Source organism: Neopsephotus bourkii, unplaced genomic scaffold (genome assembly GCF_033783945.1).
Source record: "Neopsephotus bourkii isolate Nb327-2 ecotype Australia unplaced genomic scaffold, CSIRO-AGI_Nbou_v1 NB_463, whole genome shotgun sequence".
NCBI classification, from domain to species: Eukaryota; Metazoa; Chordata; class Aves; order Psittaciformes; family Psittacidae; genus Neopsephotus; species Neopsephotus bourkii.
Genome location: NW_026900965.1, coordinates 2,130,810 through 2,144,389, shown reverse-complemented (window position 1 = coordinate 2,144,389; position 13,580 = coordinate 2,130,810). Strand labels below are relative to the sequence as shown.

The 13,580-nt window shown below is 59.1% G+C and overlaps 2 protein-coding genes across 2 annotated transcripts; both read right to left on the bottom strand.

Moving 5' to 3' along the window:
• Window positions 1-2,840: 2,840 nt before the first annotated feature.
• ISLR (immunoglobulin superfamily containing leucine rich repeat) lies at window positions 2,841-5,773 on the bottom strand. Its single transcript, XM_061349975.1, has 2 exons — window positions 5,615-5,773; window positions 2,841-4,232 (listed from the first exon to the last, which is right to left on the bottom strand). Exon 2 carries the CDS (start codon window positions 4,222-4,224, stop codon window positions 2,974-2,976), a length of 1,251 nt encoding a protein of 416 aa, XP_061205959.1. The 5' UTR covers window positions 4,225-4,232; window positions 5,615-5,773; the 3' UTR covers window positions 2,841-2,973.
• A 4,271-nt stretch (window positions 5,774-10,044) lies between these two features.
• ISLR2 (immunoglobulin superfamily containing leucine rich repeat 2) lies at window positions 10,045-13,233 on the bottom strand. Its single transcript, XM_061349970.1, has 3 exons — window positions 13,214-13,233; window positions 12,696-12,907; window positions 10,045-12,185 (listed from the first exon to the last, which is right to left on the bottom strand). The coding sequence occupies exon 3, from the start codon at window positions 12,177-12,179 to the stop codon at window positions 10,086-10,088; it is 2,094 nt and encodes a 697-aa protein (XP_061205954.1). The 5' UTR covers window positions 12,180-12,185; window positions 12,696-12,907; window positions 13,214-13,233; the 3' UTR covers window positions 10,045-10,085.
• Window positions 13,234-13,580: the final 347 nt, after the last annotated feature.

Below are 13,580 nucleotides of genomic sequence, written 5' to 3'. Positions count from 1 at the left end.
GTGAACTGAGCTCCTCTTCTTCGTGGTGGCCGCACTTCCCTTCTTCTAAGCCCTCAGCATCAATAGCTCTGCCCCCCGTGCATCTGCAGTCCTCTCCACCCAGCCCCTGAGCTCATGGTGAGGTGGTTCAGGGAGACGATCCCATTGCAAAAACAGCCTTTCATGGAAAACTGCCCCTGTGGGGAATGCACACTCAGGGCTGGGTCATGCTGTGGCTTTGCAAATGTGAGGGACACAGAGGAGATGATGGGGGTTGTGGTGGCATCCTGGGCTTGAGTGGGCTGGTGGCCGGGGGGGTCAGGATGGTGATGCCAAGTGCAGCATCACCTGCAGCATCTAATCCAGAGGCACGCAGCAGGGTGCTCTGTTTGTTATAAATGAGTGATGCTTGATACCACTTACAATTAGCCATAAATCCATGGGTGAACTTGGTGGCAGTGAAGGAATTCACCGTTCTGGTGCCAAATCAGCCATGCACCAAGGCAGGAGGAGCAGCAGACTGGCAAGGCAGGCAGAGACGGTCTTACTTCGTTCATCTTTATCCCAGGCTCCAAACCCTGTTGCCATCTGAGGCTGCAGGAATAAACTCCTGTAGCCCTGTATTCCCAGGCAGGCAGGGAAGGGATTACCCCGGCTGTGATAAAACTCATGTTCAAAGCTGTATCCTCTGAAATGAAACCAAAACTCTCATTGGGGCCGCAATGTTTTCCATCCTTTCTGCCTGTAATGGGAAAAACATGGGCCTGGCTGTTAGCATCAGAGCCCGGCTCTGCCTCGGGACCCCCACGGAGCCCTCGGCGCCGTACCCGGGCTGTGCTGACACATGGCAGCTCCTTGGCTGCTCCTTCCCTTAACCCTGCAGGCTGCCTGGACACCCACTGCTGGGGTTGCAGAGCTTGTGTGCAGGCTTGAGCCTGGTTTGCAGCTGGTTTCGGCGTTCCTGCCTTCCCCTGCCTGCTGCAGGCAGCAACGGGGGGAGTTGGGGGTGTCCTGTAAGTGTATCCATCCTCCAGGGTCACTATGGGAGGGCTTTGGGGGACCTGGGGGGGGGAACTGGTGCCCCCTGGGCAAAGAGGGCTGGGGATGATTGAGAGAAGGACTTGGGGGTGCTGGTTCAGGAGAAGCTCAACAGGACCCAGCTTCGGTGTGCTGGTGGAGTGGAGAGATGCTGCAAGGGCTGGAGCAGCTCTGCTCTGGAGCCAGGCTGAGAGAGCTGGGCTGGGGCAGCCTGGAGAAGAGAAGGCTCCTGAAGGGGAGACCTTAGAGCAGCTCCAGTGCCTAAAGGGGCTGCAGGAAACCTGGAGAGGGGCTTGGGACAAGGGCCTGTAGGGACAGGCCAAGGGGAATGGCTTGAACCTGCCCGAGGGGAGACTGAGCTGAGCTCTTAGGCAGAAGCTCTTCCCTGTGAGGGTGCTGAGGCGCTGGCACAGGGTGCCCAGAGAAGCTGTGGCTGCCCCATCCCTGGCAGTGCTCAAGGCCAGGTTGGACACAGGGGCTTGGAGCAAGCTGCTCCAGTGGAAGGGGTCCCTCCCTGTGGCAGGGATTGGGACTGGGTGAGCTTTGAGGTCCCTTCAACCCAAACCAGGCTGTGATTCTATACGCTGTGATACCCGGGATGTGCTGGGTTTGGTGTGCACAGAGGCAGCACAACCAGTTTACAAAACAACAACAACCAGTATTTATTGGTGTCCATACAGCTTTGGTTACAAGGCAAGAGGGCTGGAGGCATCCATCCAGCTCCCGCAGGCGAGCACTGGCAGAAGACACAAGAGCTGGACCACCCGTGCCTCGGGGTAGGGGAGATGGAGATGCTCAGCCCCCCCACCAGGAGACAAGGGGTTCCCCAGCACCGTGGGCAGTCGGGTATGGTATATATGCCCCCTGTGGGAATGCTAAAGCACTTAAGGAGTTTGTTTATGCCTTACAGGTCAGCTCAGTTTCCCTTTCTGTCATCTGGATTTTCCCAATCTTTCTTCCTCCCATTCCATCGTGCAGTCCCTGCTTGGTTTCCCATCAAAGAGGAGTGCTGGGACATTGTTCTGGTCTCTTTGAGCTCCATTCCTCCCTGCTGGGGCTGGAGCTGGAGCAGGTCAGCTTGGTGGGTCCAGCCCAGAGCAGCAGTCTGGACCACAGGCTTCAGCAGTGAAAGGCAAAGGGGAGGGAGGAAACGAGCTGCATCACATCTGGGAAAGGTACTGAGGGAGGCAGGGCCTGATCCTGCAACATGTAGGGAGGGTGCAGGCACCCTGGGTGCTCCCAGCACAACCCTTTGTGCTTCCGCATGGATTGAAGCCTGTGGAACAGCTTCTCCTGCTCCATAAAATGGCCTGATCCAAGCCCAAAGCCCCATCCAGCGTGTCCTGCCATACCCATCCTGCCTACAAAGCACCATCATACCTCCGTCCCTCAGAGCTACGTCCCCTGGGGCCCCAGGAGCCCATGTCCAAGCTATTTCCCCACTCTCAGACTGGTCCTTCTGCTCCTGGTGCTTCATGTGAGGTTGGTGGTAGGAAGGATGCGCCTGGCCAGCCATGGGCCTGGGTGCTGGTCACAGCAGGGATGTCATCTTTGGTGCTGCTGGACTAGAGATGCCCTCCCTGATCAGAGCTCACTGCTGCGCCTGGAGGTGGGCTCTGGGGATGGGGTGATGGTCGCCCTGTTGATGATGGACTTTAATCCTACTTTGGTCTCAGGAGGGAGACAAGTCGGGAGGCGGCAGGTTTGGAGCCCTGAACGCAGCAGCACAATATGGATCTGCTCTGCATCACCCGAGCTTGTTTGAAGCTCTTAGCTAACCAAGCCCAGCCCTGACCCCCATCTAAGGAGCAGTTGAACTGGGTCTGAGTCTTGGCCCCCTTTGACTCCTGACCTCCCGCAGTTCCCAGAAGCTCAGCAAAGGCATGGCACTACGTGAAGATAAATGCTACAGAAAGAGGGGGACCCCCAAGGCACTGTTTCCTTCTCCCCCCCCCTTTAACAGCAGAGTGCGATGCCCAAAGCCAGTAGGAGGGTCCCCAGGTGGACCTGGGGCACTGCTCCTCCAGCCCTGATCTTGGACTCCCTCGGCATGTGGTAAACGATCACCAGCTTCTCTCCAGTGCCAGAAGGATCTAACTCATCCCCCTTGTAGCAGCTCCTGCCCCCAGGGTGGCCAGCATGGGGGTCATCTCGGAGCAGATCCTCAGCTGGGTTCTCTGACCCAGCCAAGGCCACGTTGACTGAGACATCCCGTGTTCCTACATCGTTGACAGCGACGCAGGTGTAGATGCCTTCATCCTGCTTGCTGAAGTTGGGAATGGCCATGGTGCCGTTCTTGAAGACCAGGAAGTGCTCTTGGCTCTGCTTCACGTTTCCATCCCGCGCCACGTTGGGCCCGTTGATCTCAACACGGCGGCTGGAGGTCTGGATCTTCCACCTGATCTCCGGCGGAGGGCTGCCCGCCACGCTGCAGTGCAGGGTCAGCGTCAGGCCATCGTACATGACCGTGTTGTCCAGGTTGGACAGGTAGGTGAGCTGCACGGAGGGCGCAACGCAGTGGTGGTCAGGGATGTCCGTCACCGCCCTGCCCTTCATCCTGCCGGGAGCCACGCACAGGGTAGAGCCCCCCTTGGTGATGGACACAGAGGTGCTCTCAGTCCACTTCTTCAGCCAGAAGACCTTGCAGGAGCAGTTAAAGGGGTTGTTGAAGATCTGAAGCTGGGACAGGGAGGGCAGGTTATCAAAGGTGCCCTCGGCCAGGGTGGTCAGCTCATTGTCATTGAGCCACAGGGAGCGCAGGTCCTTCAGGGAGCGGAAGGCATCCCTGGGCAGCCCGGCCAGGCGGTTGTTGTTCATCTTCAGGATCTGCAGGCCGCTGAGGTTGCGGAGGTCCTGCCAGGGGAAATCCACGATCTTGTTGTGGCTCAGGTCCAGGTTCTTCAGGTGCAGCAACAAGGCGAAAGTCCCCGGCTCCACCACCCCGATCTGGTTGTAGCCCAACCACAGCGACTGCACTTCGGGAACCTCGGCAAAGGAAGCCTGCCCCAGCCAGCCGATCCTGTTGGCTGACAAGGTGAGGATGGTCACGTTGGAGGACAGCCCCTGGGGTACCTCCTGCAGGTCCTTGTAGGCGCACTCGGCCAAGAGCCGCCCGTTCTTCTTGGTGGAGCAGGAGCAGGGGCTGGGACAGGCCAGGCAGGGCCCCAGGAGCGCAGCCAGCCCCAGGCAGCAGAGCAGGGGCCTCATCCTTCCTCCTGGGAACAGAGATGGGGGGAATTATCAGGACGGGTCGAGCCGAGATGGGGATCTCTGTTTTCTTGCCAAATACTAAGAGGAAGCAGCAGGAGAGCGAAGCATCCATGTGGTTAACCCCAGGCTGTTCAAAATACTCTTCCCTAAGCTGCAGAAGGCATTTCCTCACCAAAAGGAGAGCCTTCTACCTATGTGAGCAGGGAAATTCCCCCTAAACCCTTTCCTTTCCTCCCCCCCCTTGCCTCTTTTTAATCCTGGCCGAAATCCAACCCTTGGATGCTGTTTCTCCCGGTTTGGGGATGAAAAGCGGGAGCTGGGGGTTCCAAATTCACCCTGCTGAGGCTGGAAGGAGGAGAAACAGAGCGACCACAGCTCTTTCACAACCAGCCTTCCCCTAAACCATTATAAGCCCGCCTCCCCTGGAGCCCATAAGTTGTTGGGCTTTTCAGACCTCAAACCAGCTTCCCCCATCTCCATGTTTTTCCATGTCATGGAAAAATCCCAGCGTCTCGAGTGCTTTTTTTTTTAGCAAGAGAGTGTGGGGTCCCTGGCTGCTGGAAGTCTTTAGAGAGAAATAGTTCTGAGCTAACTCCTTACTCTCCTGCTTCTTGCCTTGCGCAGGAGACTGTGCACGCTCCATTCCCAGCCTCTGGAAGCTGTGTCCCACTGGGAAGAGGTTAACTGCGCCTCAGCGAGGAGCTGGCAGCGAGACCCCTTTGTCTCTGCCTTGTAGGCAAGTTTTGCTGCTCTTTCCAATCCCCAACCCTGTCATTTAGAGCAGGAGAGAGGACGGAGGGGGGGCATTTTATTGGCAAGGAAGAGGATGAATAAGACCCACACAACAACATGGGGAGGGGGGCAAAAGGGGACACAAAAGGTCCTGTCCTGCAGGGATCAACCACCCCAGGCATGGGGTTCAAGGGATGGGGAAGGACCCCGCAGGGTTCTGGGGGTGATGGATGGGTGAGAGCCCCGCGGGGGGGGAACAACTTGGCTGTTGCATTCAGAGCCCCTGGTGGGTGTCATTTTGGGGTGCTCCGTATCCCTCCCAACCCAGCCTGCCCGGCAGGGGCAGATCCCCATCACCAAGACCGGGATGCAGCAGGGGGGGTGGGCAGGACTTGGGGTCCATCCTCAAGGCAGCACCGGGGGGGGTTGCCCCGCTGCGCTTGGTCTCCCGGAGCCCCCCTTCACCCGTCCCCGCCACCAGCATCGCCCCGGGGGTGCCGTTGCCTCTCCCGCTGCCCTGCGGCCGGGCTGGCCGAGGCGGTGCGAGCAGGGCCCGCACGCCGCATACCAGAGCCGTGAATAACCCCCCCCCCCAGCCCTCCCTCCTGCCCTTCCCGGCCCCCCCCCCCCCAGGTCCCTTCCCCGGCCCCTTCACCGGCAGCTTCTCGGGGATGGAGCCCGCTCGCCCTCGCTCCTCTGGAATGGGGGAAAACGGGACCGCCGGTTCCCTCGGCCCTCGTCGGGCTTCTCCTCCCCTCCCCGTCCCACGGGCCCTTTTGTTTTCCATGGCACCGACCCACTACCGCAGGCGGAAAACGGCTGCGGGGCCCGTCCTCCGCCCGCCTCCCCCGGAGCCCGCCCCCCCCGCCTTGTCCCCGGAGCGGGGGGAGCACCCAAAACTCTGTCCCCCCCCGCATCTCGGGGTCCATCTCGTCCCCCACCACTTGCAGGGGATGTCTATGGGACAGGGCAGAGGGGGAGAGCATGCGGCGTGCTTCTGGCTGAGGAGTCTCCTCTAGGAAGGGGGGAAAGGCTTTGGGGTCTCGGGGTAGCAGGATGTGTGACAGGGTAGGTGTCCCAGAGGCTCTGTCAGGGTGCAAGGGGAAGGTGGACAAGTGTTGATGTCACCCAGAGTCATCTCCTTCACCCTGCAGTGAACTGCTCCAAAGCAGATTCCTCCTCCAGCCTCCAGGACCACTTGGACAGAAGTGGGCAAAGCATCCAAGCCTGGGATGCTGAGCAGGTCCTTGCTCCCTGCCCTCCCACTGGCCAAACTGGGGTATCTCTGGTAAGAAACCCGCCTGCTGTGGGGCTGGGGTTGGAGCAACCTGGTGTGAGACCCCCTTAGCGTGGAAGCAGAGGTGCAAGGACTCCCATCCCAGAGCAAGCCAGCTCCTCTTTGGAACAGACCCTGAGCAAGAGGAAGATGGAGCAGGGATGGAAGCTGGAGCCCCCAGGAGAGCTTCAGCTCCGTGTAGCCCAACCACAGCTCCCTGTCTTCACACTTGTGCTGACGCAGCCGTCGCTGAGGCCAGGCTGCGAACAGACTTGGCGTTAAAAATAGTGCCGTGCAAGGGAGAAGGGGATTAGCTTGCATCCAAAGCAGTTCATCAGGCAGGCTTGCAGCACGGCTGCTGCCACACGGGTCAGAGAGGCATCTTGTCCAGGGGGGTCAGGACTTGCTTTGTGAGGCATTTGTTGGGGCTGTGCCCGTCTTGAGTGTGCTGCTGTGGAGGTTGCTTCCTGACCCCCCTCCATGGTTTGATATCGGTAGTGCCCATTACCCCAGTGCAGGGCAGGCTGGCATCTGGCTGGAGGATGGTCCATCGGGCCCCCATGCTGTGAAGCACATTGTGAGCATCTTCAGAGCCCCTCTGCAAGGGGATGGGGTGCGGAACCGATGGGGGATGCAGAGCAGGGGTGACTGCAGAGGACCAGACCTCATTCTGCCCACTCACACCCATGGAGCAGACGAGAGAGGCTGCTCTGAGCCCTTCTATGGGGACCACAGTCTCCATCTGTGACCCTGCCGAGGTACAGCCCCCCACAGCACTGCGGCGACCATACCGACATGGCAATGCTCTCTTCCCTTGATTTTTTGATCCAGGATAAGAGACAGTTTTGGATGGGAGGGGAATAAAAGCTTATTTACCCCGGAGCTGTCTCTAACAAAGGGTGCCAGACGCCTCCACACACTTTAGGTGACACTGTAAGTGTGTGACAGTGGGTGCAAGCTCAGTCCCCGGGGCTGGCGGCAGGCTGTGGAGAAGGGTTAATGCCTTAGGAGGGGCTGAGCGATCCCGGATGCTTTAACCCTTTCCAACCCCACTGAACACGGAGCAGATGGGAGGATGCAGAGCTCTATCCCTGACCCTTTCATGTGCCCTTGGGCATCGGGTGCTAATTAGTGCCCCCCTTAAAAAGGAGCAAATTTCAACATCAACCAGCAAGGGAGGTAGCTCATCATAACGAGATTCCCTGTAGATCTGTTAGGCGGGGAAATCTATTACTCTCTAATTAAATGAAAGCCAAAACGATTGTTCTTTTCCTATTCCTTGTATGTTTCTAAGCACGAAACTCAATTATAAGTGGATCCGCAGAAAGGGATTTGTCTACAAGGGGGACTCTCTGCTTGGCACGGGGGGTTTAAAAGCAGGAGCAAACACCTGCGCTGCTGTGGAGGTGCCTCGGTTTCCCAGGATAGGGCATTTGGGTGGGCACCCCTGTGCTTGCTGCCTCTTTGCTTGCAGACCTGCTTTGTCTGTCTCCCCAGTGCTCAGTGCCGCAGGAGAAAGATGCAGAGGCCGGGTTTAAAACAGCAAATAATTCTCTGGAGGATGGAGAAACGAGTGTTTGTTCAGGGGGGATCTTCCGGGGTGCGTTTGGGGAGGGTGAAGGGCACCAGTGGGGTATCAGGGGTCACCCATGGGTGCTGGTGAGGGGGTGACCATCCCCACATGACATCGCGACACTGTCTCTCAAGCAGGGACACAAGGAGGGCATTTGGCTTCGTAGCTCCAGATAAGAAAAGCAATCAAAGGCAGCCTTAAATCTTCGCCGTGTAATTGTGGGCTTAAATCATGGCCCGGACGAGATGGGGATGCAGGGCTGGGGAGGGGGCATAAATCCACTGGACACCTTCTTATCACCCCTGCTCTGGGATTGTTTGGGACCGGGGTGACACTAACCCCATCCTGCCCCCGGCACAGTGCTGGGGATAGGGTCACGTTTATACCTACCTACAGGGTGTGTGTAGGAGACAAGGGTTGGGGTTTTGCATGCACGGAAAAAAACGTGTACATGGACAGTGTGGGTATTTAGCATGCATTTGTATGTATATTGAGCATATATATTGTGTGTGCATAGGTACACAGAGCTTATATACATTGTATGTATGATTGTATGTATTCTTGCTGCCTACACATATTGTAGGCGTATCGGGGTGTATGTAGAGTGTATGTGCTCGGGAAAAGTATTTGGTTTTCTTATATAGTGACTTTATAGAGCATCCACAGACTATAGAATATATTTGGTTTATGATATTTTCATGCCTCTGCTGTATTTACATCTATTTGTTGTGTATATAGACTGAGTACACACGAAATTCGATGAGTCTATGAAATGTGTGCACAGAGAGCATAGAACTATTTGTGCGTATATACCGTGGATGTGTGTGTATAAAATGAGTGTATACAGCAGAGATGTGTATATAGAGGGTGTAGTTGTATATATAGTATGTGTGTGAATTATATATAATATGCATAGACAGAATTAAAAGATATATACCGTGTGCAGCATGGTCTATGGGTATAAATATATATGTACACATTTATAGCGTGTGTGTTCTGCCTGTCGCTGCGGCGATGTCTCTCCACGCCGTCTCCTTCCTCCTCGTGGTCCCCTCTGCTGTACCGGGCTCTGCACTGGGCAGAGCCGGGGGAACACCGGGTGCAACCTCCCGCTCGCCCGCATCAAACACAAACCCGGCTCCACTTTCAATCCCTTTTATTGACTCTTTCACAGATAGAAGCTCGCAGAAAGGCGCCCGCGGCTCTCGCCGGTCCCAGGGCTCCCGGGGACCGGAGGGATGGGGTGAGGGGTTGCGGTGGCGGTGACCCCCTCGCCTCCCGGGGCCGGATCCCCACCGGCAGCACGGGCCCGTCTACGGCACAGACACTTGGCTACAAGGCTACTCTACCCAACACACATCGAGGGGTCCCGCCGGGCCGGGGGTCGGGATGGGACCGAGGCGGGGGGGGCGGGGGGGGGCGGGTCTGGCGGCCGCCGCTACACCGGGGGAACGATCTGGGGGAGCGGAGCTGTCCAGCCCCGCCGGTGCTGAACGGGGGAGCCCCAGGGAGCCCCGGCACCCACCGGGCAGCGAAGAGGGGACCGCACCGGGGGACCTCCAGCACCCACCGTGGAAAATAGGGATGCACCGGAGCGCGATAGGCACCTACCGGCGGGGACCCACCGAACCGAGGGGATCGGCGGGGACCCACCGGGAAGCGGAGTGGATCCGGGAGTGGGGAGGATAACGCCGAAGAGCGGCGGGGACCGCACCGCGGCTCCGCGGGCCCGGACCGGGGAGCGCAGGAGCGGACCGGGGAGCAGAGGACACTCACCAGGGACCGAGGGAGCGGCGGGACCGGACCGCGGAGCGGCAAGGACCCGCCAGGGACTGAACTGTATCCAGAGAGAAAATGAGGTTTTGGGATTCCGGGATTTTTCCTTTTACCCATTTTTTTTTTCCTCATCGTTTTCGTTTTTCTCCTTTAAGGGGAGAGAAAACACGGGGTGGACGGAGAGCAGAGGCGGGCGGGGGACCGGGAATCGTTGCGGTGATGTCTCCGAGCCGGGAGCGAGGAGACCTCTGGTATCCAAAACGGAAACGAAATCCTGGGAGAAACGTCCCGCCCGCACCGAGCATCCCCGGGGCCAAGTCCCTTCCACCGGGACCTGACGCAGGAGGAGGAGGAAGAGGAGAAGGAAGAAGGTCAGGCGGGCGCTGCTGAGGATGCTCCGGTCGTTCCTCAGAGGAAAAGCAGCGGCGGTGCCCCGGGAGGCGGGGGGGGATGAAGGGGAGGTGGGGACCGGGAGGGGATCGGGAGGGGGGACGGGGAGGCTCAGCGGGGGCGCTGCCGGTAGTTGCCGTTGATCTCTTGGGAGATGGTGACGGCCTCGGCGCCCAGCGGCAGCTTGTCGCTGTACTCGGAGCGGATCTCAAACTCCTCGCCGTTGGCTTTGGATTGCGACTCCACCATGGAGCTGGCCGCCACGCTCTCCTCTCGCTCCAGCTCCGGAGCCCCTTCGCCTTCCCTCCTCCCCCTCCATCTGCCTCCTTCGTCATCCTCCTCCTCATCTTCCTCCTCCACCTCTGCTTCACCCACTTCGCTGGGATTGAAGTTCTTCTCGGACTCCAGGTAGGAGACGCGGGGATCGAAGTCGGCAGCCATGTGCTTCTCCATCTGGTCCGGGTTCTGGGCCTTCATGATGAGCTTGTAGGTCTTCCCCTGGTACTTGGAGAGGAGGTGGCACCACGTGGCCCCCATCAGTGGTAAGGTGGCCAGCACCAGCAAGAAGATGCTCACAACCACAATGATGATGAGCGAGGGGATCTCCTTTTTGGTGGTGAAGACCACTTGGACCTGGCAGTCCTCCCCCAGGTAGGTGAGACACACAGAGTAGTTGGTGCCAGGGTTCAAGCCCTGGAACCAGTACGAGTTCACCCCTTCCTCGATCTTGGACCACTGGACCAAAGCGTGGCCCTGCCTGCTCTCCTGGCACAGGTAGAGCATCCTGAGGTGGACCTTCTCGGGCTGCATGTAGGTGGGTGTGAGCTGCACCCGGGCATCGCGCTCTGACACATCTAAAGCGATTACCCCCAGGTCGAAAGTGTGCTGCTTGAAGTCACCGCTCTCGTTGAAGGCGTGGTTGGAAATGTACTTGCTGGTTTGTATGGAGCCACACTTCTTCTCAAAGGGTGGAAGCTGGAAAGGGACTTGCCCATCTCCCGTGGACTCCACCTCAGCTGCCATGGATGGTTGGCTCTGCCGGGTGGGACCAAAGGGTTTGCTTCTGTCATCTGGCATGAGCACACTGTTCTTTGCTCCCTTGGCCCCAGGCTTCTTGTCACCTGGCTGTGCTTTGCCTCCCAGCGGATCCCTCCCAGGCTGCAGGGGGTATTTCTGGGTGCCTGCCACAGCCACATTGACCGAGGTCTGGTTGCTCCCCATTTCATTGGTGGCCAGGCAGGTGTAGGTGCCTTCTTCCCGCTTGCTCAGGTGGGGAATCACCAACGTGCCGTTCTTGAAGACCAAGAAGCGCTCAGGGTCCTGTTTGGGGAGGTCCTTCCCAGTGCTCTCCTTCGGGTTCCCGTTGAGTTCCAGGGTTTGGCTGGAGGTGCGGATCTTCCAGCTCACTTCAGGTGGTGGGGTACCCGTCACAGCACAGTGCAGTGTCAGGGTGAAGCCATCAAACAGCTCCGTGGTGTCCAGGTTGGGGTAATAGGTGAGCTGCACGGTAGGTGAGGTGCACTGCACATCAGGGGTCTTCCCCACCGGCACTCCTCGGAGCTGGTCCGGGAGGGCACAGGTGATGGAGTCCTTCTCGGGGATGGAGATGAGAGTGCTGTCCATCCACTTCTTCAACCACTGGAGCTTGCAGGAGCACTCGAAGGGGTTGTTGTAGATCTGCAGGTGGGAGAGGGAGCTGAGCGAGTCGAAGATACCCTCTGCAAGGGTGGTGAACTTGTTGTTGTTAATGCGCAGGGATCGGAGATCCTTCAGGGTGTGGAAAGCTCCCTGAGGCACCAGAGCCATGTGGTTATTGTTCATCTTGAGCAGCTGGAGAGCACTGAGGTTGTAGAGGTCCTGCCAGGGGAAATCCACAATCTGGTTGTGGCTGATGTCGAGGTTTTTGAGCTGCACCAGGATGGCGAAGGTGCCGAGCTCGATGGAGCGGATCTCGTTGTGTGCCAGCCAGAGCGAGGTGACCTGGGTCACCTCCACGAAGGAACGCCGCTGCAGGGAGGTGATCTTGTTGGCCGAGAGGCTGAGGGTGGTCACGTTGGAGGGCAGCCCCGTGGGCACCACTTGAAGGTCCTTGTAGGCGCAGTCGGCGAACTGGTGGGCATACTTGTCCACGCAAGCGCAGGGCTCGGGGCACGCCCCGGCCAGGCCGAGCAGGGCCACCAGCCACAGGACCAGCAGCGGGGCCATCTCCCCCTGACAAGGGACACAAGGGGGGCTCGAAGGGCTCCTGCCCCCTCTCCCCACCAGCCCCATTGTCTGGGCCCGGCCCCCGCCCCAGCTGCCCCTCCACCTCACCCCTCACCCTTTCTCCTCCTGCTTCCCCTTTCTCCCCCTCTCCCCTGCTTTGCTCCCGTTCCTCCCTGGCTCTTCCCACCCTTCTCACTCTCTTTTCCTTGTCTCGATTCGGCTCCCCCACCACCTTCCCCCCCCCCCCCCCGAAAATATTAAATCTCGTTTTCTTACTTCTCTGCTCTAATTTCTCCCTTTCCTATTATTTATTTTGCTTTTCTTTTTCCTTTCTTCTACCTTTCAGCCTTTTCTCTCTCCATGTCCCTACTTTTCTCCCTCCCTTCTCCATCTCTCCCTAGTTCTCTCCTTCCCTATTTTCCCCTTTCCCCTGACACCCCCCCCCCTTCTCCCCTGTACCCTACACCCCCCCCTCACCCCCCGCCTCACAGCACCGGCGCTGACCCCGCACCTTACCCGCTCCTAAGTGGCGTTAAGCAACACGCAGCCCTTCTTCTCGCCGTTACCGGTCTTCCGCATCCTCCTCCCGACTCTCAGAGGAGCCTCCGCCAGGCCGGACACGACGGTGAGGGGCGCGGCGAGGAGGTTGGGGGGACCTCACCGGTACCCCCCTCCGCACCTCTCCTGGCTGAGCTGCGAGCCGGAGCGGGGCCGTACGGGCACTGGGGCTTGCCGAGGAGGGAGCGAAGGGAGGAATTAGCATTTCTGCCAGCCTCCCCCTCCGCACGGCTGCCCCCTCCCTCCTCGCCACCCCTTTCCCATCCCACCACCCACCCACCGCCAGCCTCCGGCGGGGACGGACCCGGCTGCTTCCCGGGGCGGGCGCGGCGCCCGCTCCCTCCCTTCCTCCCTCCCCAAAATATACAATAACGAGCACGAACGCCCTCCCCGCGCAGCAACGAGTACAACTCGCTCGCACTCGGCAGCAGCCTTCATCCAGACCCCCTGCTCGCCGCTTGCCCTCTATTTCTCACCCCTCCGCCTCCGTTTCCCACCCCCTGGAGGGACCGGGATGCCGTCGGGGCAGATGCGGGACTCGGCCGCTCGCTGCGGTATTTCTGGGGGCGATGCGCGCCTGTGCCGCCGCCCCAGCCCGTCCCGTCGCGGGAGGTTCCCTTCTGCAGGGCGGACAGCGAACGCGAAAGGGCTTTGGGGAATTTAAAGGCTTAAATGGGGGCACGGGGGTTCTCGGAATGGGACCGTTCCCCTCATCTTCCTCCTTAAGGTTTGAACCCCCCGGAAAGGTGCAGTAACGGGGAGCCCCCTCTCCCCTCTGCAGTTTCTCCTCGACGTGGGGGTCTGTTTTCCCCCACCTCTCCCCAGCCCTGCCCTCGCCTTTCC

Coding starts and splice junctions, on each gene's coding strand:
- ISLR (XM_061349975.1), bottom strand. CDS start 4,224: ATGAGGCCCCTGCTCTGCTGCCTGGGGCTGGCTGCGCTCCTGGGGCCC.
- ISLR2 (XM_061349970.1), bottom strand. CDS start 12,179: ATGGCCCCGCTGCTGGTCCTGTGGCTGGTGGCCCTGCTCGGCCTGGCC.